Below are 23,537 nucleotides of genomic sequence, written 5' to 3'. Positions count from 1 at the left end.
TTAAGACAACACAACCACAGTAACTGCGAGTGTCAACAAACATGGACAAATGAAGTGAAACCGAAGACTTTACTACATTACATTACATTATATTACATCGGGGACATTAAATAATTTCAGGGGTTTCCAACAGCCGCTAGCTTGTCCTGCTGCTACTGCTAACATTATTTGTGCTCTGTACTATCCGACCGGACCAGCTACATCAACCTGCAACTTCAGTTTCTACAGCAAACATTTAAATATGAGAACGAATTTCCTAAAAAAAAAATGGTATCGTGCAGCTAATGTATAGGTAGTTATACGGGCAACGAATATAGATATATAGCTACAATCACTAACATACCTGTCATTTTATATTGCACTGGACATGATGCCTAGCTACATATTACAGTATCCCACATATCACAAATTCTGATCCCAGCTAAATGTCGTATTTTACTCTAAATTAAATGAACATGCAACAAAATAATGAACAATAACCAGTCTCAGGAATAATGGTGTTATTATGTTAATGACCCTAAACTGCCTGTTTCATAAAAGGTGGGTGTGGTGCACTGGAAACCAACACATTTTAAACATGTTTTACTCTTGCATACACATGGAATCACCTTCATAGCCTACTTGACTTACGTTATGATCATAATAAATAATGTTTATGCAAAATGTGTACTGCCTAATCTATTGGAAATCTGTGGAGGTGCCAGTTTGACTCTGTCCTACATAAGTACAGAATGTTACAATTACTGTAAGTCTTATATTGCAGTTGTGTACCAAAGCCAGTTATGTAATGCTACCAAGCCTCCCTCGCTTAATTGTCCAAGGCAAATAAAAAGGCAACCAGCTGCATGCGGTAGGGCACAGAAATATACAGCAGGGCAGTCTATGGTAATGCAGTAATTACGCTTACACAGTGAGGAATCTTTATTAGTCTGAAGGAAAGTAATCTTTACTAGGTGAACCAAGTGATAGTCATTCCTCCCACAAATTCTTATACATGGATGGTGTTAAAGTTTCCAAGGCCTAGTAAGACACAGCTTTTTCACATTATTTTTAAACCCACCCCAAGGCCAAGGTTTGGTGAGTAACATTTGCTCAGTAAATTAGTGGAGATTGGATGGTGACAACTGAACGCTTCTCCTGCAGATTTCTCCTGGGCTGTCTCCCAGCTTTAACAGTTGTCACAGGCTGACAGTAACCCTCAGACTTCCTGAGAATTGATTGCAAAGGCAGAGCGGGATTTCTTGAAACAATTCCAATTACAGTCTCAAAACGAGAGTGCTCTATTATCCCTGTCCTACACATCAGGTTACATTGCTTTGAGACAAAAACACATGTTAGGTAGCTGTAAGTTCAAATATGTAGCACACAGTTGCACTTGAGAAGCCACAGGAAGTTCTTTGACAGTATTTGTCAACACAAAAAAAACTGTGCTGCAGTGAAAACCACTGAGAGGGAAAGAGCAGCACAGAGTGACACATTGAGCCATTCTGATTTTCTCTGGGGAGATGATTATCATCTTTGTCAGTGTCTTGCAACTGTGAAGTCAGTCAGTCAGTCATGTTTTAACACCCTCACACCTCAGTTTCTTCCACTAGGAAATAAGTTGCTGTGGTGTCAGTTGGTTGTCTTGTTCAGACTCGAGAATAATCTACAACAATAGGTTCACTTTTTGCTGATTTAAAGACTGTTGTTTCGGGGTATGTTTTAATTGTTTTAACACTTTACATACATGGTGGTTAAATACACTTTAAATTCTGAGAGTTCCAGTAAAAAATAAGTAAATATGTCTTAAAAAATACACAAATGCATGTATTTTTGATTTGCATTGCAGTATGAAGATGCCAGCATTCCATCCATTTTCTAACATTAGTATGTCTTATGTGTCAAAACTATGTTGGGGATGAACAGATGGATAATATCAATATACTCTAACGTAATCCAATCATTTGAATTTGAATCAAAAATTGGCTGACATTGTGGGACAACGAGCCTGATCCTGTTCTGCAGTAAGCTTCATGTTACAGTTGATGTCCTGGAAACAGAGCGTTTAAATCCTGATCACAAACAATCTATTTATATATGCTCTCAGCTGTGGACTCCGTTCAACAACATATGTAATTGGCAAAGGTTTGCATATCAGTTCACTCAGACACATCTTAAATCATCCATGAGGATAAAAGTGGTGAAGAAGGGAGGGGGTTGGGGGAGGAGTCTCTGATTGACTTTCACATCCATTCAGCCTTTTCTGCAGCAGCATTGAACTTGCAGAGAGAGGGAGAGAGAAAAAAAAAGGCAGACTGGACAGTTGTTTTGCAGAAGGAGCTCGGTGCTATTATCGCCGAGGCTGCCATAGCTGTTCCTTTCACAGAGCTTACTACAATCTTCTATGACATGAGCATCAGACGTGAATTGTTTCCAGATTCACTGAAGACTACTGGTGTAGAGGAGTGGTCAGGGACGGAGATCAGCATGCACTTTTAGGTTCGACGTCGCCTTGAACGCAGCGCAGCTACATCGCAGAGCCTCTCAAGTGCGTATAATCTTGTTGAAGTTGTGTCAAAGCGGGCGATGATTCACATCTGATTGTTGCTCAACTATCTGGAGAGGACTGCAGACGGGCAAACGCTGCATTGTGGCAACCGAGACGTTGATTCCTGACCGAGGATTGCACAATCCGTTCTCCCCAAAATGTCATCTCATGCGAAAGTCAAGAAGGACAAAGAGATTATTGCCGAATATGAGACCCAAGTGAAAGGTTGGTAACATGCAGGCCTGCTCGTATTGTTATTCTGTGTGTGAAGGCACTATTGCGTAACTTTAACCGTAGCTTTATATGGCTTTCAGTTTGCAGTGCTGGTGGGTGGGACATATTGCATAGTTATACATGACAGCCATTAATTATTGTTTAATATCTCTTCGGAGAATTCCTCATACATGCACGTCATGATAATACGTGAATCCAGTAATACAATAGAAGACGTCATTTGGCTGGACTGGTTTCTCTGCACTGATGATGTGTGCTCGCTAACATGCCAAGCCCTGCATGTGTGGCCATGTCAATTAATGGAGCTTGATGATTTGTTAAAAAAAGTACAGCTGGTATTTCTGTCAGACTGTTCTGATGCTGCACACCCAACACGAGAATGTGCCAATTCACCTTGGACAGTCTTCCTAGTAGACTGGAGGTCATGCACCTCAGGTAGACAGGCAACTCATCCAAGATAGGATGGATAGGATAGGATAGGATTGGAGACCTCAGGGTACATGTTACTACTTCTTCATAGAAATAAAGGTTGTAATATACATTAAAGGATATTGCGGTAATCTATGTCATTTTAAAAGACGATATGGTGTAGTATTTTCCTGACATTCCACAACAATGTGTATAGTGTCAACATGGAAAAGGAATGCTTGAGAAGATCACACAGCAAACAGTTCAGATAGCCCATGAATAATGTATGCTGTCTGTATGAATTATGAACCATGAAAGGATTTTACTGTCTGCCGCTAAATATGTGACTGGGTGAACCACCCATAGAGAGAAGAAGGTCAGAACAGTGACACTGTAGCACAGACAGTGCATGATGTATATAGGTGGGTTGTCCTCGTCGCCTTTTTTAGAGACATCTTCAGGCAAACTTTAACACTTCAACTCACAGTTGTGGTTTTGCTCAGTAGAGGTTTTAGTCACAGAGATGTACAGAGCATAGGCTTTCTTCTAGAATAAGTAACCATTTTATACATGCATTTTATATTTTATACAGGATAACTTGTACCAACCAGGAGTTTCATGCACTGTAGTATTTTTTTTTACTTTTAATGAAGCTATACAGTTTATAGTCACAGGATGCAACAACAGCCTCTGCTCAGACCCTTTGGTTGAAAGTCAGCCAACAGGGCCGCACTATTCTAAAACACCCGACCTACAAAGTTGAGTTTGGCAGAGAAAACACTGATTGAAACTACCACTGTGAACTCATGGTGTGTGTTGGGCCCTAATACTTAATTGTGGTCCATATTCTAGGTGCAGTCCTATGCTAACTTTGCTAACAGTATTAACTGTAGCAAAGTTACCATCGTTTGTGTTGAATGCATATCATTTTTGACATGTAGCTCATGTGCTACAACTGAAATGTACATCATGCAGAATCTATAAGGTGGAAACGGCATTTTAAATCTTACCTCCATTGTACAACTAGACACTTTTAGTTCAAGAAATAGCTTGCACCTATTAGCTTTCCTGCAGACAGTTAAAGCTAAAGCAACTGGCCGCTGGTTCTAGCTTCATGTTGAACATAAAGACATGAGAGTGGTATCAGTCATCTCATCTAACGCAGCAAGAAGACGAAAAAGTATAGTTTTCCAAAATATTTTTGCGTGAAATCTTTGAGTTTTGGGGTTATTAACATTTCTGCATGCATAACCCGACCTGGATTTAACTATAACCAAATGAAGATTTCTAATTTGATATACACCGGCGTACCTATTACACAAAAATTAATAAACAAAATACTTTATCTATTTTTACAGCTAACAAACCATGTCAGAATGCTTTCGGAATGAAGAGTATGATAATCATTTTGCAGACCGAGGTGTGGTTTACTTTCTCCCCGTCATTCTCTTTGTCTGTTTTTATTTGTTTGACTCTCTCTCTTCCTCTCTCTCTTCTGTCTTCTCTCTCTCCTCTCTCTCCTCTCTCTCCAGTCTCCACCAGCTTTGTGGCTGTAAGAGAGCCATCACAGCTCCGTCTCTCGTCTCAGTTTCAGGAAAAGCTTTTAAGCTGACATCTTAAGCTCATTTGCAAACTGGGCTTAGATCAGTTTGGAGCTGTGGGGGCTTTACTCTGACACTGACACTGGCCTCCAATAATGCTGAGTTGCTGACTGCACAGCAGTTCAATCAGGCACAACCATAATGCATCTTGGGGTATTTTTCAACATGCCAAAATTCAGCATACAGCGGGTATAAGTCACATTTGAACAAAGATTGTTGGTGTGTGTGTGTGTGTGTGTGTGTGTGTGTGTGTGTGTGTGTGTGTGTGTGTGTGTGTGTGTGTGTGTGTGTGTGTGTGTGTGTGTGTGTGTGTGTGTGTGTGTGTTTTTGAATCATGTCTGTCTTGTTTGTGACCAAAACGTGATTTGTCTTCCAGACTCGCACTAAATGCAGGTTTGCTTTTACAGTGTTTGAGTTGAACTAATATGTTTCCTTTTAAGGAATATAGTTGACCAGCCCTGAGGTATCTCTGAGCTTCCTGCTGATCCCAAAACCAAAACACAAGGAAATGATGGGAAACCCTTTATCATGCATCATACTGTACTCCTAGCTGTAGGCCACATTATCTCTAATGCCATTTGATCTGTTTGGAGCCTAGCCGTTTTAGTCACATGCACAAATTGCTTTAATAGGGCCCATTGTAAAGCGTTTGTTGTGAAATATGCTGTTGCTAAGGGAACATGTGGCAATGCAGACGTTGTGCAACATTGATTTTACGTAGATATCCATCCATAAAATGTTACAAAGTTTGTGATATTTGCAATATTTTTGTTGAGGAGATTTAATTAGATTATACTGGCTTGTAAAGTACAAAGTAGCATCTCACTCCTACTGCCACCACTGTATAGAGATGCATTGCAGGAGGAGCATGGAGACACAGCCCTCTGTGTGTATTCATCATAATGAAGGAATGCTTATGACTGATACTCTCTTGAAATGTCAAGGTTGTGACTGAAACTATTTCTTTTGTTTCCAGTGTCTTGGTAACACTGTCGCTCTGATGACAGGTACATACTCACAGTTGAGCGTTATGCAATTTAAAGAGAACACCGCTTTGAATTCTGCTCACTACATCCTGGATTTTCCTGTCCTGCGGTTGCGCAAATAGCGATGCCTTTCCTTGTTAGAGATATTTGTATGGAGAGGGAGGGAGGGAGAGAGAGAGAGAGGAATAAATGTGAAGCAAATGGACTGTAAATGCATACCATAGCCATTACTGCATTCAGAAGACAAGTATTCACAGAACACAGCCTTGATTTGTACTAAATTATGTCAACGTGTCAATCTGTGTTAGGCCACATGTGACTAGCCACGCATGGCTAACTGCAGACACGGCCCCGGAGACTGCTGCTGGCCATTGCAATAGCTGTGCTAAATTTGAGCTACCGTAGTGACGAGGACTCCACGCTATGTGATATTTGGTGCTCTCTGTTGCTGCAGTACAGGAGCCTAACTGGCAACCCTACAAGGCAACAGTGATCAATAGCTTCCCCCTATTCCATAACATTATCTGTCAGAGATCCAGGCTTATACCCTCTACAGACATGCTGTGTGTGTGAACTTATGGAGCAGATGTGGTTTGTCGTTTTGAATGTGCAGAGCATAAGAGGAGGTCAATGCCTCATAACATCTGAGCTCAGGCAGGTACTTTCTTTTCTAAGGCATAAACCTGCACATATGACTAAACAATGTGGGTGTGAGTTTTCTGTATTTCTTCATGCTCAAAGTGCTTGTTAAAGTCACCAGAACATACCAGGATGTTAACTATATGAGTTACGAGAAAAATAAACCTTACAAACGAGTGAAGTCCAATTAGTGAAACAATCCTTTTGGTGTGGAAAATGTTATTCATTTTGCTACACACTGTTCCCGGGCAGCAGAGAACCTGCTATAGCACGCAACTCTGCATTTCATTTAAAGACATCTGTACTATTGTGTCATCAATAAAAAGATGGCGGATAAGGCTGCATTTAGCTTTTGAGGCTTACTTCCCGGTATATTATTCACTTGAACTCTTCGCCAGCTTCCTCGTAATTATGCATTGCTCTGCAAAGGCTTGAATCATTCATAGCATGTAGTGCAGTATTGCACAGTAGTCCCTAGTAACAGTTTAAATTCTAAAAATAACATGCTCTCAGGAGAGCAAATGCAAATATCTATAACTATTTGATGTCTTGCTGATAAAATTATGCAGTGAAATCCATTTATATTTGCTCTGTATATTGACTGCTTGTTCTTTTACACAGTCACCATATGATTAAGAATGATTTTAGTCACATAGGCCATCAACAAACAACAACATAGTTCACTGATCTATTTCAGCACAGGACTACATTGCAGTGACAATTCCTTCTATTCTGAACTTGATTTCTTGCTTTGTTTATCAGCACAGGCTGTTTATTGAGTATTTCAAAGCAGAGAAAGTTGCCCTTGTCTTTGGCCATTATGCTAAACAGACTGCTGCAACCGTCAGAACAGGGAACTGGCCCGCTCTCATTGAGATGCCTCCAGAGGCATGTAACCAGGCAACTGGGAAACTATGGGGACCGTGAGGGGTACATCTCCAAACAGCAAGGGACTACATATTTACTCTGTCTTGCTCGCTCTTTCATTCACATTTCAGCTCACGCACAGTTTGGTATTATAGCGTATAACAATGGATCAGTTCATTTTATTTGAGATATTTCATGCACATATACAGTGTTGGGGAGTAATGAACTACATGTAGTTTACCTAGCACTTACTGGTAGTTAAACTCATATTTGCATAGTGTTTGAAGTAGTGAAATAAATAGTTTTGCCATTCTCTGAACAGAACATTATCTAGACTAGTGCTCAAGTTGATTTACATTTTCTTTTTATTTGTGGCGTATTTTTTTATTTTGGCTTAAGAATGACAGGTGAACAAGAGGACACTTATTATTATTTTTTTACTCCATTGAGTGTCATTTTTTGCTGGCATGGGACTTTTGTATTATATATGTATATCATATCGTATATATCACTCACCCCTAGGCTCTGTTGTGATTTATGGTCTGTCTGCAGCACTTAGCCACTTTTATTTATGACAGCCTCACAATAAACGGTATATGGAAGATATAAAATGTTATTTGTATTCCTTTTCAGTGTTGATGTAAGACCGTAAAAGTGAAGTTACTACTTCATTAGATGTTTTTTATCACCTGTAATTTAATTTGAGATAAATTAACTATACTATTAACACACTAGGCTACAGCAATAAAATGTAGAGCACAGGATGAAGGGAAATATTTAAACTACAACAATACAAACAAGAAATACTGTATTTGTCTGGATGTGGAATATTGTTAAAACAATACATTTAAATCTACTTGTAAATGCCATATTAACCATGTTTTCAAACTTTAGACTAACTAATTCAGACTATGAATAGGAGCAGAGATTTTTCCAAACCTAATAATAAGCAGTAAACCACAGCAATCTTGTAATTGAAAGAATGCCCGCAATTTGTTTTTTCAAGACAAACTTCTCTGAAGGCTCGCTCAGCACAATGCATTTTGAGAAGCTGACCTATTTAATATTTTCCGTGCTGTCTGCTGCAATCATCAGACTTGCATCTCATATGCACGTGTGCTACCCCAGCATTAAGACACCCCCGCACTCCCTCCCACCACACACAGACACAGACACAGACACAGACACAGACACACACACACACACACACACACACACACACACACACACACACACACACACACACACACACACACTCACAGAGTGGGCACAAATGCACTTTGACATCCAGTTTTATCCAATTATGATGACTTTGTGATTTTATTAGCGCTTGTGCTTGAATGTATCCTCACATATTTGTATTTACTACATCCACTGCTGAAGAACTTTGGGTTAAACGCTGACCTGCAGCACTGCTTGGCAGGTAGAAGTGAGGCCCAGCATGTAAGCGCACTTCCCCAGAGAGGATCTATTAATTCTGAAAGTGGTCCCTCTCCTTTTTTTGATATTCAGAGATCCGTAACCAGCTGGTGGAGCAGTTCCGCTGTCTGGAGCAGCAGTCTGAGTCCCGGCTGCAGCTGCTGCAGGACTTGCAGGAGTTCTTCCGTCGAAAGGCCGAACTCCAGCTAGAGTACTCCCGAGGCCTGGACAAACTGGCCGAGCGCTACTCTGCCAAGATCCGCACCTCAAGAGAGCACCATCACTTCAAGTGAGTCTCACCGCTGTCTGTCTGCTCAGCTCTGGAATGTCTGTATCAAATGAGTTTGGCTGATGAACAATAGTTACGTATTTCATACTGATCACTGCCACGGCACAGGGAAAAAAAGAGAAAGACAAATGCAGAAGAGGGATAAGCCACAAAAAGGGAGGAGTGATAAAAGCAGACGAAATGACCTGAAATGAAACCAGGGCCAAGGAAGCTTGTGGCCTCAGGCTGCAGTGTTGCTCCCAACTAGGTCACACTCTTTAACCCCCCCCCCCCTGTATTTTCTATGTGGCTGTCTTTTAATTTCCATTCCCACACTACTCTACACGCTAGACTGCTACACAAATACTCATATTTTCTCAATGGACACAGAAAACACATTTGAGCTTCAGTTAGGAGTCTGAAGAAAGCAACAATGGGCTCAGATTGACTTGAATTGTTTTTAAATGATTGTGTAAGGGAGATCTGTGGCGATGAGACAAACGAGCCCAACAGCATGTTGAGGCTGTTTAGATGCTCTGACCAGCCTGCAGCTAGCTGTGACTTTCAGATTTTCATAGGCCCCATGGGCAGTTAGAACATGAATGAAAATAAATCAATGGTCATAAATAAGAGGAAATTAATGATCAGATTATATATGTATAAATTAAAGTGAATTTAACGAAACATTTTAAGTGAAAGTTTGTTCTTCACCTTGGAAAGTGTCCAATTAAAGCTGCCAAATGTGGATGTAACCTGAAAAAGGTAATAAATGGACGGTGAGTTGAGATTGAATTAGCACCGCAGGAAATAGAAATAACCTTTTTATAAAGCACTACAGTAAAGATGGTGGAATTGATACGTAGGCAGTTGCACACCCTTTAATGTGACCTGGCTGTGTTAGTCATGCGTAACAAACACGTTGGTTTATTCAGAAGAGGTCTCTGTCTCTCTTTCAGTCTCTCCGGTCAATTGGACATAAAGCGTAATCTTGGCGGAGAGCTCCCGTCACTGGGACATTGATAGATGGAGCATTCCCTCAAAGGGAGACCCCTGCAAGAGACTTGCATTGCACGACTTCTCTCTACACCCTGCTGTCCCAGATTCTCCCCCGTCACATTAAATGGTCATCATTATATATGTCTGTCAAAGGCTAGATTCACACTCACAATCTACAATGGACCGACTAAGTCTCTATCATTAATGATCCTATACAGTCTCTGCACTCTCGTTATAATATAAAATAAATAAATCAGTGCCCTTCTTTCTTATCGTTCACATTTTCATTTCTCATGTGAGATCTTAGCTCTTGTGAAGCGGCTGGCAAGAGATTGCCAAGGAACATTTTCAAACCCGCCTGTAATGGAGCGGCTGCAGCAAAAATGTGATTATAAGAAAACGCAATGCTGCGTACATGTGTGTGTGTTTTTATTTAACAAAAACAAAAATATCCAATTTATATCCAACACATTTTACAATAGTAAATAGATGCAGTATCTGTTTTCTATTGTAAGTTCACTGTAGTTCAGCTCGCTGGTGCTGCCTTATGATGCAGAGACCTTGTCGTGAAACGGCTATTGTTGTACTTTTTGTAGGCTGTCGGGTAGAAAGCCTCCTTCTGTCATCTTCCATGAGCAGTTCTGCATCACCTCCTTTGTCTCCTGAATACTACAGTATCATCCGTATTCAAGAGCAGCCAACAGCCACAGATTTCCAGTCAGGTTCCTGGCATCCTATGTCCAGGATCAAACACCTGCTCTGCTTGAAAGGAGCCCTATAGGGATAGCTAGTTTGTTGATGTTTTTTATCAAAGTGTTAAAGGATGAAAGGAATGAAGATGCTGATGCCCAGCACTCTACATTACCTTTAGCAGAATAAGTGCAACTTATCAACATGGAACTTTTCAGATTCCTCTTCTGTTGGTCTAAGATTGTGCTACTTTGTTTTAACAATTCATCCAGACATAAGGATAGAGTCATAAACTAGACTCAACACTGAGCATTAAGCGGTATTCATATCTGAATGTGGTTTTAACTTCTGAAACATTAAAGAAACTTGCTGTTAAAGTTACAGATTTTGGCATTAAGGTCACTTTCTGATTTTAAATCTGGATACATGATGGGAGATACAATGTGGCCCTTTGTTGTAGTGCGGAAGCTAGTATAGTTGAATTTGAGTGAGACAGGAAATAACTCACAATTCACTTCAAAAAGAAAAAGTAAGGCATGAATAAACCTCTCCAAGGATCAAATGATCAAAGTTTTGAAGCAGTTGACAGAAAACAATTCTGCACTACTCTTCAAAACTGAGATCCGAGTCAAAAATAACTACTGCGTATCTGACTCCAGCTACAGTCTAAGATGCAGTTTTTCATCAGATGATTTGCAAAGAGTCCAACAAATAATGAGGCATAATTTATTGAACATTGCTTTCCAGACAACATTTGATACTGTAGCAGTCGTGTTGTCGACTGTATATGATTTTACAGGCGCATAAAGTCGCATGTTAGCATATTCATAGAAACAAATGCAATGATAATTTATGATTTGACCAGCAGATAAAGAATAATTAAGGACCCAGTATATATATATATATATATATATATATATATATATATATATATATATATATATATATATATATATATATATATATATAATATATATATATTAATAATATATATAAAATATATATACTGGGCTTGGGCTTCTCTGCGCCTGAAAATAGCAATGAATAATGTACAACTACTCAACTGAAATAAACCTTTTTGTTAAATAGAGCTGTTTCTATAATGTTTGTACAGTAGTGGCCATATTCTTCAATTAGATTGTTTTACCAATTGCTGTATGACTGTGTAAAATGTAAACTGGGTAGGAGCCAGAAATAATGAATTCATCTAACTAATATTAAGTATATTATTATATGGTTAATATTATTATTAACTAATATTATCACTCATTCAAGAATCCATTGGTCATGTCTGTCCGTGGCTTGCATCTTCTGCATCCCTATGTTTGTGGTGTAATTCATGTTATATTGGTAAATTACTTCTGAGTGTATATTTGACTTGTAGGTGTAAACCTGCAGCACTAACCAGTGCCACTGCTTCTGATGTGTGGCAGATGTGTTAATAGCTGAGGTATAAGTGTAGGTAATATCTAGCCCACTAACCATACAGGGACTCACTATATCACTCCTCTTTCCTCAGGTACACCTTATTTCAGTTTGCTGCCTGAGGTTTAGACTGGTCAGGATGTTGATGCTGGTGGAGCTCAGTCAGTGTGTGTGCATTTCTTTCCAAAGATAATGAGGAGTTATATAGTTATATTCACAAGTCCCAAGCAACGTGATGGTATTCAGTATATGTAAGAGAATAGGTTTTTATTTTAAAGAAAATCAAAGAGATAATCGTGGCAGCTTCACTCTAAAAAAACAAAATTAACTTCTAAAGCTCCTGTTTGTGTGATATGATAACTTCTTCTGTGGGTGCAAATCAGCATAGACTGCTATCAGTGTGTGATCTGCTTTATGAATATCCGCTTCCCTAGTAACAAAGACATGCAATGTGTTAAAATCATTCATCTTGACTTCACTCTTCTCCTTTCATCAGTCGTTAAAGGAGAAATACAATTGGATTTAGATCGCACCCAGCATAGTTTAGCTATCAGGCTATAAGCAGGCTGTGTACAAAATGCATGATTCAGCATTTTTATATTGTAGTCACAATTGTTGGAGGTCAGAGAAACCGTTAAAAGCTCTCTAAAGACGAAAGATGAAGGCAAACAAACTCTTCGGTGTGAGGATAATTGAACTCACATGCTCCCTCGAGCAAGGAGGAGTTGAGTGCAGTCAGCATACTGTGTGTGTGTGTGTGGTGTGTGTGTGTGTGTGTGTGTGTGTGTGTGTTGTGTGTGTGTACAGCTACCTCCATTTTTGCTGATTTTTCATTACATGTGTAGTGACCCCTTGATCTCTTAATGGGTAAAGTCCCCAGAGCTGGTAGCAATGGATCGAATGAGAGGTCTATTGGACTCTAATAGACCTCACAGATCTTACATTAGAAAAACAGGATGAAGACTGTCTAATAATTAGACAGTCTTCATCCTGTTTTTCTCTGTTCGAGCACACCGACATGAAGCCTGATTACCAAGTATCTTCACAAGAGTTGAACTAAACTAAACAGTTTATATTTTTGGCAAAATAAACCCAATTGTCTTACTTTTTGTTAATATACTTTATGGTTATATTGCAGTTATATTGGTGTACGTCAGGCAGCTTTGTATGAATTGGTTATTGTAACGGACCAATGTTTTCATCTTTTGTGAAGTCTTTCCTTGGCTGTTTCAGAAAGGACCAGAACCTCCTGTCCACTGTGAACTGCTGGTATTTGGTCTTGGACCAGACCAGACGGGAGAGCAGAGACCACGCCACTCTCAGCGACATCTACAACAACAACGTCATTGTCCGTCTGGCACACGTGGGCGAGGATGTCATCAGACTCTTCAAAAAGGTCAGAATCTGAATGAAATGGATGAGGGCATGTAACCCTGACCGTTACTAACTGCGCAAAGTCACAGAACTTATCTGCTCGAATCGCATGACTGAAGCCCACAGCTGGGAACTTGACGCAACACCAACACAAATATGTAAAAATATGGTGAAATGTATCAGTACTCTATATTTCATGGTGTATGATTCTCATACATTTTCCTTATGAGGACTAATCTAAGACAATTCTGACTCATCTGATTATCTGTGTCATTGCCTTCTTGTCGTGACCAATGATTTTTAATCAGTACTTCAATTACAGTACATTGTTTGCATGGAAGGTTTCCCCACCTATTTTACAGTCTGGTTTCAAATAATGGCTGTTAGGTTGACTGTTCCTACTCATCACAGTGGTTTTACCTACCTAACATTGCACCTCTTTAGCCTTACAGCAGACCCTCGCTACCATGTAAATGACCATGAGCCTTAAGCGTAACACGGTCGGTGAGAGATTCCGTTTCTTTTTTTAACCTCCCCCATTCGTCACGTGTATTGTCATTCTCCATATTATTATGCTCAGTCTGCGCCATATTTAGATCACTAACCTTTGTTGATGCTCTTTACAACTCATCACTCTTGTCGCCAATTCTCCCACTCTATTTCATCCCACACAGCATTCACGTTCGCTAGGACTCATTCAGTAAACTGCAGAGAGAATTGGGCTAACCTGTTTCCTTATGTTGTTCTCTGTGAAATCATTACCATTGACAGTTTTGCATAATTACATAATAACATGGGAATAAATTAATTAGTAAATGTGAAAGTAAATTAAATATGTTAAATGTCTCAATTGTAAATACTTTACAATCTGTTTTAGGGAGGAACAATATTTTCCTAATTGTTGAAATGGCTTCAGAGTCCCCATATTACACAATTGGTGCACATAATTGTGTCCATATTCTGATCATCTTTTAAAGCCTCTATCTAATTGGAAGTGTGGGAAATTTCTAATTTTGATCTGGGTAGCCTAAACGAGGATCTTTTTCTGATCCTCTCTCTTTGGGCTAACTTGTTTATTCAAAATGTTAACGTCATAGAATACATTTGTGCAACACTGTTGTTCTTGGTTTTACACTCACATTGCATAAGGCACAGGTACTTGTGAGAGTAGCAGAGAGAGAGTGGCTGTGGTTCAGGTGGTGATGAACAATCTGCTTTGGGGATCTTAGATCAGTATCGTTTGACAGCGGCAGGATTCTACAGTAATGTATGCCCTCTAAGTGCCTCTTCACTGTCACTATGGGAGCCTATATGAGACTGGGATGGCTTGTGGCCAGCATAAAGAAGAGGACTAATAGCTGCCAGCAGAAAAACTGTCTCCCTCTGCAAGACGTTGGCTTAAATTGTGACAAAGTTCTCCCAAACAATAATTCTGTTATGCTGTAGCATCCTGGTTCAGCTGCAGTCTCACTGCTAATTAATTACACATGCGGGGAAGGGAATGAATCAACTCTGCCGTTTGTTAAGCCAAAGTTTAAATATACTGAATGTGCTGAAATTAAATTAGTCACATGTGAAAACGCAAGGCTGCTGTTTTGACAAGTGGTCCCCATAGACTGTGTGTGTGTGTATATATAGATGGATGACACGTCCACTCTTCACCACTGTGCAAAAGTGAAGCCAAAATATCATGGATATGGGGACTGCCATCTTGCGCTTGTGACGTACTGTAAGTCTTCAAAGTACCCTAGTAATCTGGGGGCTGGACCCGTGGGAGCAAGGCCACAGCTTGTTAGCGTGAGCCACCTAGCCGCTATGTTAGCACCACCATGTTAGTATCTGTTTGGCTAAAAAGACACAACAAGGGACCATAATATCTTTATAAATACATTAATGATCAAATTGACACATGTTCTATTACACATTCCTGTTTCAGAAAAGTCATCTGCGTGTCTGCTGACACTGATATGAACACACACGACGGTCCGACAGCGCTGGCTAACCTTACTGTCAGTGGATATGTTGCTAAGGTAACTAGCAACACGGTCATGTCTTTATGAACCATAGTCACGCCCCCTTGTTATAGTATCAACTAAGATTAATTAGAAACAAACATCTTTAAAAAATGAACACTTGAAGATGCATAAGAAGTACCTAAAATGACCGAACCCATCTGTAGTTTGGCCCATGTCCCATTCGCTAACATAGAGGTGGTGGGATTTATAACTTGCGTATAATTCAGCCAGCCACCAGGGGCGCAATCAGGATGTTTTGGCTTCACTTTTGTGGAGCTGTCATTTCATCCATCTTTCACATGCAGTGTATGGACGTCCCTGAGAGTTGGCAAACAAAAACAGGATTCATTTGGCTATGCGTCGCTCAATATCCCCTCAACAGGATTTCGAGAGCCAGTCACTCTCCGCTGGCCCGATTCCTCCTCTTGGGCTATAAGACCTATCATGGGACATGTCCAATTCATCATAGCCTCTTAGCCCCTATAACTGAGCTGAAGCTGTGACACAACTCCTTGGGAAATGTTCTGCAGTCACTGCACTGTTCTATTTTTGTCTGCATGTGCACTTTGGGCATTGTATTAGATCTTTTCTGGTGCAGAGTAATGACAGCATTTCAACGCCTGCTGACATTCCTCACATATAAAATATAACTGGCACACAGCCTTTCAGATTTTCACTTGTGGAAAGGCAATTCTATTAGATAACCCAGTTCTTCGTCTTAGATGTTTGAATACCTGCCTTCATTTGTCCTTTTTTTAAAATGTGCCTATGGAACGATCACCTGTTTTTCTTTTGATTACAGAGCAAAGACATCGGGGTGCAGATGCATGAGGAGTTGGTGAAAGTCACCAATGAGCTCTACACTGTGAGTTGAACAAATTGCTCCTTCAGACCTCACCTTTTTGCTTTTCACCTTTTTTGTTAGTGTGTTTATCGTCAATCCTGAGCCAGAGCTTCATTCAGACCCTAACCTGTTAAGCAGCTGGCCTGACACTGCACACGGCAGATATACCTTATCAGCAGTGCAGCCTCTAACGGGCCATTTCTTCCATCTCCTGAGGTCGTGAAAGGAGAACATTTGCATTCTTCTTCACACTGTGAATTTCTACATCAGCTGAAGGGGAGAGCGTTCTTGCCCATGGCACTGCTTCAAGCGGACTCTGCAGTCTGTGCTGCAGAGGTGCACTGCGCTCGCAGCAAACATGAGCTGCTGTAATAGTTTTAGCTACTATTACATGTAATCACACTCATCTGTTTGTGTGTTATCACTCTGTCTGTTGTTATATGTTGTACTGCGAATACAATAGACACCCCATGTAGAAACATGTGTACACACATGGCAATAAACATAGTGAAATTGAGTGTAACAGCAAATCATCAACCTCTACATACATTTTGTAATATCGCCTTTATACCCCAGTGGTTCTGCAGATGTATTGTAATTTAAACATAGTTTTGGTCTTGCATTGTATATAATTACATTTTTATAAAGATCAAAAAGACCCTACACTTATTTTAATATACTCAGTGTTTAAGCTTCTCCCATTCTGCTTCATTCGTTATTTTATTAAAGAAACTCCACCGTTTGGCTTTCTGCATTAAGTAAGTAGTGAGTAAATAAAGTGATCAATCAAAGATAATTAAGAAACTTTAGGCAAGGCCTTTTACTCGAGACACATTTATCATGGTGCTGTAAACTTGAGTGACACTATAATTAGAATTGCACAAAAGTTGAACAGTCTCCATAAAGTCAAATATTTGAAGTGAAGAAAAACCTAAATCTGCTTAATGCTGATATGATCTTTTGCAGAGTTGAGCAAATTAGTGTAACAGGGGATTTAAAATGGCAGTGCAATTTCAATGATTATTAAAATAAATGTTTCGGTACGAGTGAATGTCCAGCCAATCGCTAATAGTCGCATGTAATACACCACATGAGAAATATACTCTCATGTAACATTATACAGCACTTTGCTGCTTTACTGATATTGATTTTTCCTCTCTCTGGTTCCTGCATTATTAAATGCCTTTCTGCAGCTCCGAGCATAAGGAATTGTAGCAGTCTGTTAAGATTTGGGCTGGATAAAGTTATCTAACTTAAATGAACTGCTCTTTATTTGTATTATCAGTTGTGCGTTTAATGTAGAATTAGGTATCGGGTGGATTCATCGGCCTGCTGGTCTCTGTTATTGATCTGCTGCTGGATTTTTGTGGAAATCAAGTTTCTTGTTCACTGTCCCTTTGTAACCTCCTTCCTCCCCCTGCTGATCGATCTCGCTGTCCTTTGCACGTCTGCTTCAGTCAGGGTTGCTAGGGAACCAGAACTTGGGAGCAGATGTTGTTAAATTGTACTGTTGACTCTACTAGTTAAAGACGGCATGTGATCTCTTCGATAACACCACGAAACAGGAATGTGTTTACGACTAATTCCTCTAAAGCAATCAGAGTGGTTGGTGTGTGAATCGTGAATCGTGGTTGTAGTAAAACACACGGTACTACTTGCTCCACATTTCGAGGACCTTTCTTAACCCACTACCACGCTCTGGTTAGGACAAACGAACTAAAGAATGTAGACACATTAGACAGACCCAGCACGACACCTCCTAGCTCGGTTTGCAAATGTCAATCAAAATGTGACACTCCCATGAGCAGGATGAGTAAGCGTCACTCCCTAAAGTTTACTAGTGTAATAAAAGAATATATATATTCTAGGGTCACATGAGTTCATTTGTAATATACACTTTTATGCCTGGACATCATTAATTAACTATATCATGATTATGTGGTCATATAACATTTAACAACTATGTTATATGCCTCCATAATTTAAACTCCTTTCAAATAGATGGGAGCACAAAAGGAAGTTTGGTTTTATTCCAGTAGCCGTAAGACTGAAGTAAATGAGAGGGTTAGTTTACTTTGTCTATAAAAGTGATTGTTAAATTTGACCCTTTTGCACATTTAGACATCGTATCTTCATCGTGTTGAACACATTTACAGCTATGGATCAGACACTGCCTTTAACCCTTGTGCGCTTTTTTACTTTCAAAATGTACATGATAGTATTTTATATTTTCTGATTGTTTGATGCGTGTTTTGTTTTTGTTCTTTTGCTAACCAGCTTGGTGAAAATGTGCCATTAAGTGATAAATACAATGTTTTGCATTGAACTGAACTGACAAAATAGGTAGATTTAAATATATATAACATTTCAGCATGTGGTTCTGCGTACATCTTCTGTTCCTCCTCAAAGTTTGACGATGATGTGTATTGTTACAGGTGATGAAGACGTACCACATGTACCATACTGAGAGCATCAGTGCTGAGAGCAAGCTGAAGGAGGCAGAGAAACAGGAAGAGAAGCACATTGGCAAGGCCAATGACATTGGCTCCGGCCTGCTGCGGTACGGTCATGACGAACGTCCACAGCGACGGAGCTCCGTCAAGAAGATCGAGAAAATGAAGGAGAAGGTCTGTTTTGGTTTACTGGTGTATATACATGATATACTATGATCTATTCATTTAATCCACATTCAAGTAGAAATGCATTTTTAATGACGTTCTTAGATTTCACCAGTTGCTATTTGCACAAATGACATTGGGAAATGCAGTTAAATCTCTACATTGTGCAACGTATTACATAGAATTATATAAGATAAAATCAGATTGATGAAGTAATGCATTCTTTGAGCATGTTAGGAATCCATTTTACATCCGGGCATTGATGGGACTCTCTTCTTCTCTCTCCCTAGAGACAAGCCAAGTACTCTGAAAACAAGCTGAAATGCACAAAGGCCCGGAACGACTATCTTCTCAACCTGGCAGCTACCAATGCACTGGTGGCCAAATACTACATCCATGATGTCTCAGACATGATAGACGTAAGTAATTAGTGTTAGTGTCTGAGCCAGAAATACAAATGTTGAAAGAACTTCCTTTTTAGTCTCAGTGCTTCTTTTGTAAGCTCTAAGCCTGTTATTGGTTTATAGTTACTATTAGAGCTGCAATGATTGTGCTCATTGCTGTTTTTATTACATGTACAGCTCTTTGAGGCAAGTTGTGTGATAACAGGCTTTAATAAACTTTGACTTTACTAAACTTGAATGAATTAGTCGAGTATCGAAAAATAATCTCAACTATTTTGATAACCAATAATCAATAAATTAATGTTCAGGCAAAAAAAAATGGCACAACATGCTGTTTTTAGCCTCTCAAACATGGAGAGTTCCTGCTTTACTCTGTTTTTATATCATATTAATAATAATAATAAATAATAATAATTCTTGTCCTCAGTGCTGCGACTTAGGTTTTCATGCAAGCCTGGCACGCACCTTGAGAACATACCTCTCTGCGGAGTATAGTCTGGAGACTTCTCGCCACGAGGGTCTGGACTTGCTGGAGGGATCAGTAGATTCCATGGACATCAGAGGAGACAAGCTGAAGTTTATGGACACACACAGCCAGATCTTCTGTCCTCCAGCACGCTTTGACTATCAGCCACACATGGGGGATGAGGTGAGTCACCAGAGAAAAGGACTGTACGAATGCTTTGTGTGTAGGTCTTAGTTCTTGATACAAAGTGCATCCCACCCTGTTTGCTGTTCTATGTGTTAAATCCTCCTGGTAAATTTCTCTTTCTATCTTAATCCCAGGTGTGTCAGGTGAGTGCACAACAGCCTGTCCAGACAGAGCTCTTGATGCGCTACCACCAGCTGCAGTCTCGCCTGGCCACGCTGAGGATAGAAAATGAAGAGGTGAGAGTGCACAGTCTCAGAGGGCTGAAGGAAGCCAGTGTCAGCGTTTCTATTCAAAATGAATCAAGTTCACTGCAAGTGTGCTGTACACAGTAAAGCTATTTTCTACTGACTCAGAAGAGGACAATGTGGCCAAACGTGCTGAGTCATATGTACAGTAAATAAGGGGTTTCCTCCAGGAAATTGTTAAACTGAGGTGATAATCCACCCAGATCTTGACACGTCATCTTGTGATTTATTTAGTTCATAGATGGTGACCTAAACAATAGCTACACTCATTAAATGTGGCTTATGCTGTTTGAATGAACACATCTGCTCTTTTAACCCTGAAGGATTACATTTTTTTTTTCATTACTACGTATTAACTTTGACGATGAGAGGTGGTCTTTGTGGCCCACTTCTGCTGGGACACATTGCAGGAAACCCTCAAATAGCAAAACATGGTACATAGTATGTATGTTTATGTATATAACTGGATATGCAGCATGGGGATTTGGATGAAAAAGATTTTAGATGACAAAGTTGAAAACATCTTGTGCCCCTGCTGCATCTGCCAAAGCACAAATACATTGAGAAAGTTAGATAATTGGTTAAAGCAGGAAAAATGTTGAATGTTGGTGAAAAATGTTGTGTGCTGCAGAGTAACATGGTGTGCATATAATAGTCTGAGTCTTAGACAGAGGCGAGGTTGCATATCACCAGGTTATTGCAAAAGACTGTGGCAGGAAATGAATGTCTTATCGACTATCAATCAAGTGAGACCCATGTAGCAGAACAGGAAGATGCCTTACATTTCTGATAAGATCTCTTTTAATATCTGATAACACAAAGTTGGGCTTTGGGGTCTTTGAGAAAGAGTTTTTAAAGACTTTCAATGATCCAAAATGTAACAGTTTTATAGGAACAGTTTGACATTAACAGTCGGATTTTGGTACCAGGCTAGCTGTTCCTTCTGTTCCAGTATTTATGCTAAGCTAAGGAAGCTGCCTACTGGTGGAAATTTCATATTTACTGTACAGGTATGATGGTGGTATGAATCTTCTCATTCATCTCTGTCTGCAATGTGCACATTTTCCCAAATTGTCGAACTACAAAAACATTAAAAAAGCTGCTTCTCTATCGGGCAAATCATTTCTATCATGTTAAACGTTCCATATTGTAATAAAGGGAGATTTTCATGTCTTGTATAGATGATATAGAAATACTGTGAAAGAATCAAAACGGTCAATCCAAAGAGAAATGTAAGATATCCCGCATTCAGAAACCGTGTCTTTCAACAAGCCGCCAGGGCTTCCGTAAAGTTGTGATGTCACAACTATACATACGAGTGCCGCTACAGTGCGCCGATACAGTAGACCAGGAAACACCGACCAATCAGAGCAGACTGAGCTTTTTCTGAAGGGGGACTTAAAGAGACAGGCGCTGAAACGGAGCGTTTCCAACAGATGGTGAATTCAGGTTAATTTAAAAATAATTAGTTTTTTGAACATTAAAGCGTGTAAACATGTTCTAGAAAGCCAAAGTACTTATGAACCTGAAAATAATCATACGACTCCTTTAGGAATTACCACTCTTACAGTTACTTAATCACTCATTAAAGGTCTATCTTACTCAAAGCACCTGAAGCGTTGCCTTCTTTGGCTTTGCTATGTTTTAAACTGGGATTGGCAGCAAACACCCGTACATAATGACACTAACTTGTAACCGCAAACAAGTCTTCAGCAGCGTCACTCTGCATTTATGTTCATCTTTAATCTGACACTGACCTGTGGGGTCATCTCTCATCCAGTCTCCTGCCTCCACCCTCCCAGCATGCTCCCTAGCTCGCTTGCCTGGAGTCACCAAGGCCACGGTGACTCACACAGGCCTGTTTTAAAGGTCACCAGGTTGTGTGTGCGTGTCAGTGCCTGTCTGTTATGAATATGGAAATGCACACCGTCTGCCTCGCATACAAGGAACATAATTAATCTTACGTGTCACGAAGCCTCATGCTAGGTAGCTAATTACTCAGTTGTTTACGGTGCGCCAGTCAAACTGTTGAGAAAATGCCCAGCAGTGGTATAATCTTAAATTGTGCTGGCGTGTTTACACCATACAGCTTGTTCTATGGTGTACAGAAGATGTATCAGAAGTATGTACATTAGGTATAATTACATTATTCTTTGTTGTTTTTGTGTTTACAACACACCTTATTCATTTCATACAGATTTCAGTTAATTATATATAACAAAGATATTGTAATTGTGGATATTGTTAGAATAGAATTAAAGTCACATGTTTAAATTGTGTTTGTATGGTGTGTGTGTCAGGTGAGGAAGACTCTCGACGCCACCATGCAGACCCTTCAGGACATGCTCACTGTGGAGGACTTTGATGTTTCGGAGGCCTTCCAGCACAGCCAATCCACTGAGTCGGTCAAATCGGCTTCCTCCGACTCCTACATGAGCAAGGCAAACATCGTTAAGAGACGAGCCAATCAGCATGAGACTGAGGGCTTCTACTTCACCGTGAGTTCTCAGACAAAGTGGGGCATAATGGCTTGGCAGCATGCAGAGAACGTACATTGTGACTAGAAATAAACTTGCTGCTCTTTGCGCTGTTATTTATTTAATCCACAGAAATACAAGGAGTTCTTGAATGGCAGCAATCTCATTATCAAACTGCAGGCTAAGCATGACCTTCTGAAGCAGACGCTGGGAGAAGGTGAGACTTATTGTGCATCACGGTACTGGAGTGGAAAGTGTTGGTAATATCTTATATATATCTATCTTTTAATTGACACCCTGTATCTGTCTATCTAACTGTCCAAATAAGGAAAAAAGATTGAAATATTAAGTTCCATAAATCACAAATATTGTATATTCAGTTCTACATTATCTTTCTGGAGTTCCTTCCATATTTTTGGAAATGGGATACAAAATGTTTGTTATACTGAATGTGTCATTTACTTGACAACTTGACAATTTCTAGACCTAAAATGGGGTTATTGGCAAAAATCCAAACTACATTTCATGACGAGAAGTACTTCGCCTGAAGGCTATGTCATAGACTTCAATAATTAGTTTATATATTTATTGCACATCAACCTGAGCCAAAGGTTTTTGAATGAGGATATATACACATTATCTTCCGATCAATGTTTTGCTACATTAAAATCTTGCAAGCATCTGCTTTTGCTTATATAGATAGATTGATTTGAAATTGAATACGCAGTTGTGTTATGCTGAAGTTGTCGTTCACTCGACAGCTTGACAGTTTTTGGACTTTTTAAGGTCCAAAAAGTGTGAATCTGTCAAATGAATGGCACGGTGTAGAAAAGACAGGAAAGACC

The 23,537-nt window shown here is 39.8% G+C and overlaps 1 protein-coding gene across 1 annotated transcript in view; it reads left to right on the top strand.

The window, feature by feature from the left end:
• Positions 1-2,236: 2,236 nt before the first annotated feature.
• LOC115008007 (SLIT-ROBO Rho GTPase-activating protein 3-like) overlaps positions 2,237-23,537 on the top strand; it is a 32,560-nt gene continuing 11,259 nt past the window's right edge. Inside the window, 10 exon segments of the mRNA XM_029431232.1 lie at positions 2,237-2,755; positions 8,778-8,973; positions 13,297-13,459; positions 16,255-16,317; positions 18,732-18,923; positions 19,205-19,333; positions 19,746-19,967; positions 20,105-20,206; positions 22,516-22,713; positions 22,825-22,909. Of these exon segments, the coding sequence (XP_029287092.1) occupies positions 2,689-2,755; positions 8,778-8,973; positions 13,297-13,459; positions 16,255-16,317; positions 18,732-18,923; positions 19,205-19,333; positions 19,746-19,967; positions 20,105-20,206; positions 22,516-22,713; positions 22,825-22,909 (1,417 nt within the window). The 5' untranslated portion in view covers positions 2,237-2,688.

Source organism: Cottoperca gobio, chromosome 5, assembly GCF_900634415.1.
Source record: "Cottoperca gobio chromosome 5, fCotGob3.1, whole genome shotgun sequence".
Taxonomy (NCBI): Eukaryota; Metazoa; Chordata; class Actinopteri; order Perciformes; family Bovichtidae; genus Cottoperca; species Cottoperca gobio.
The sequence above is the reverse complement of the archived record's forward strand: the minus strand, read 5'-3'. Positions and strand labels throughout refer to the sequence as shown.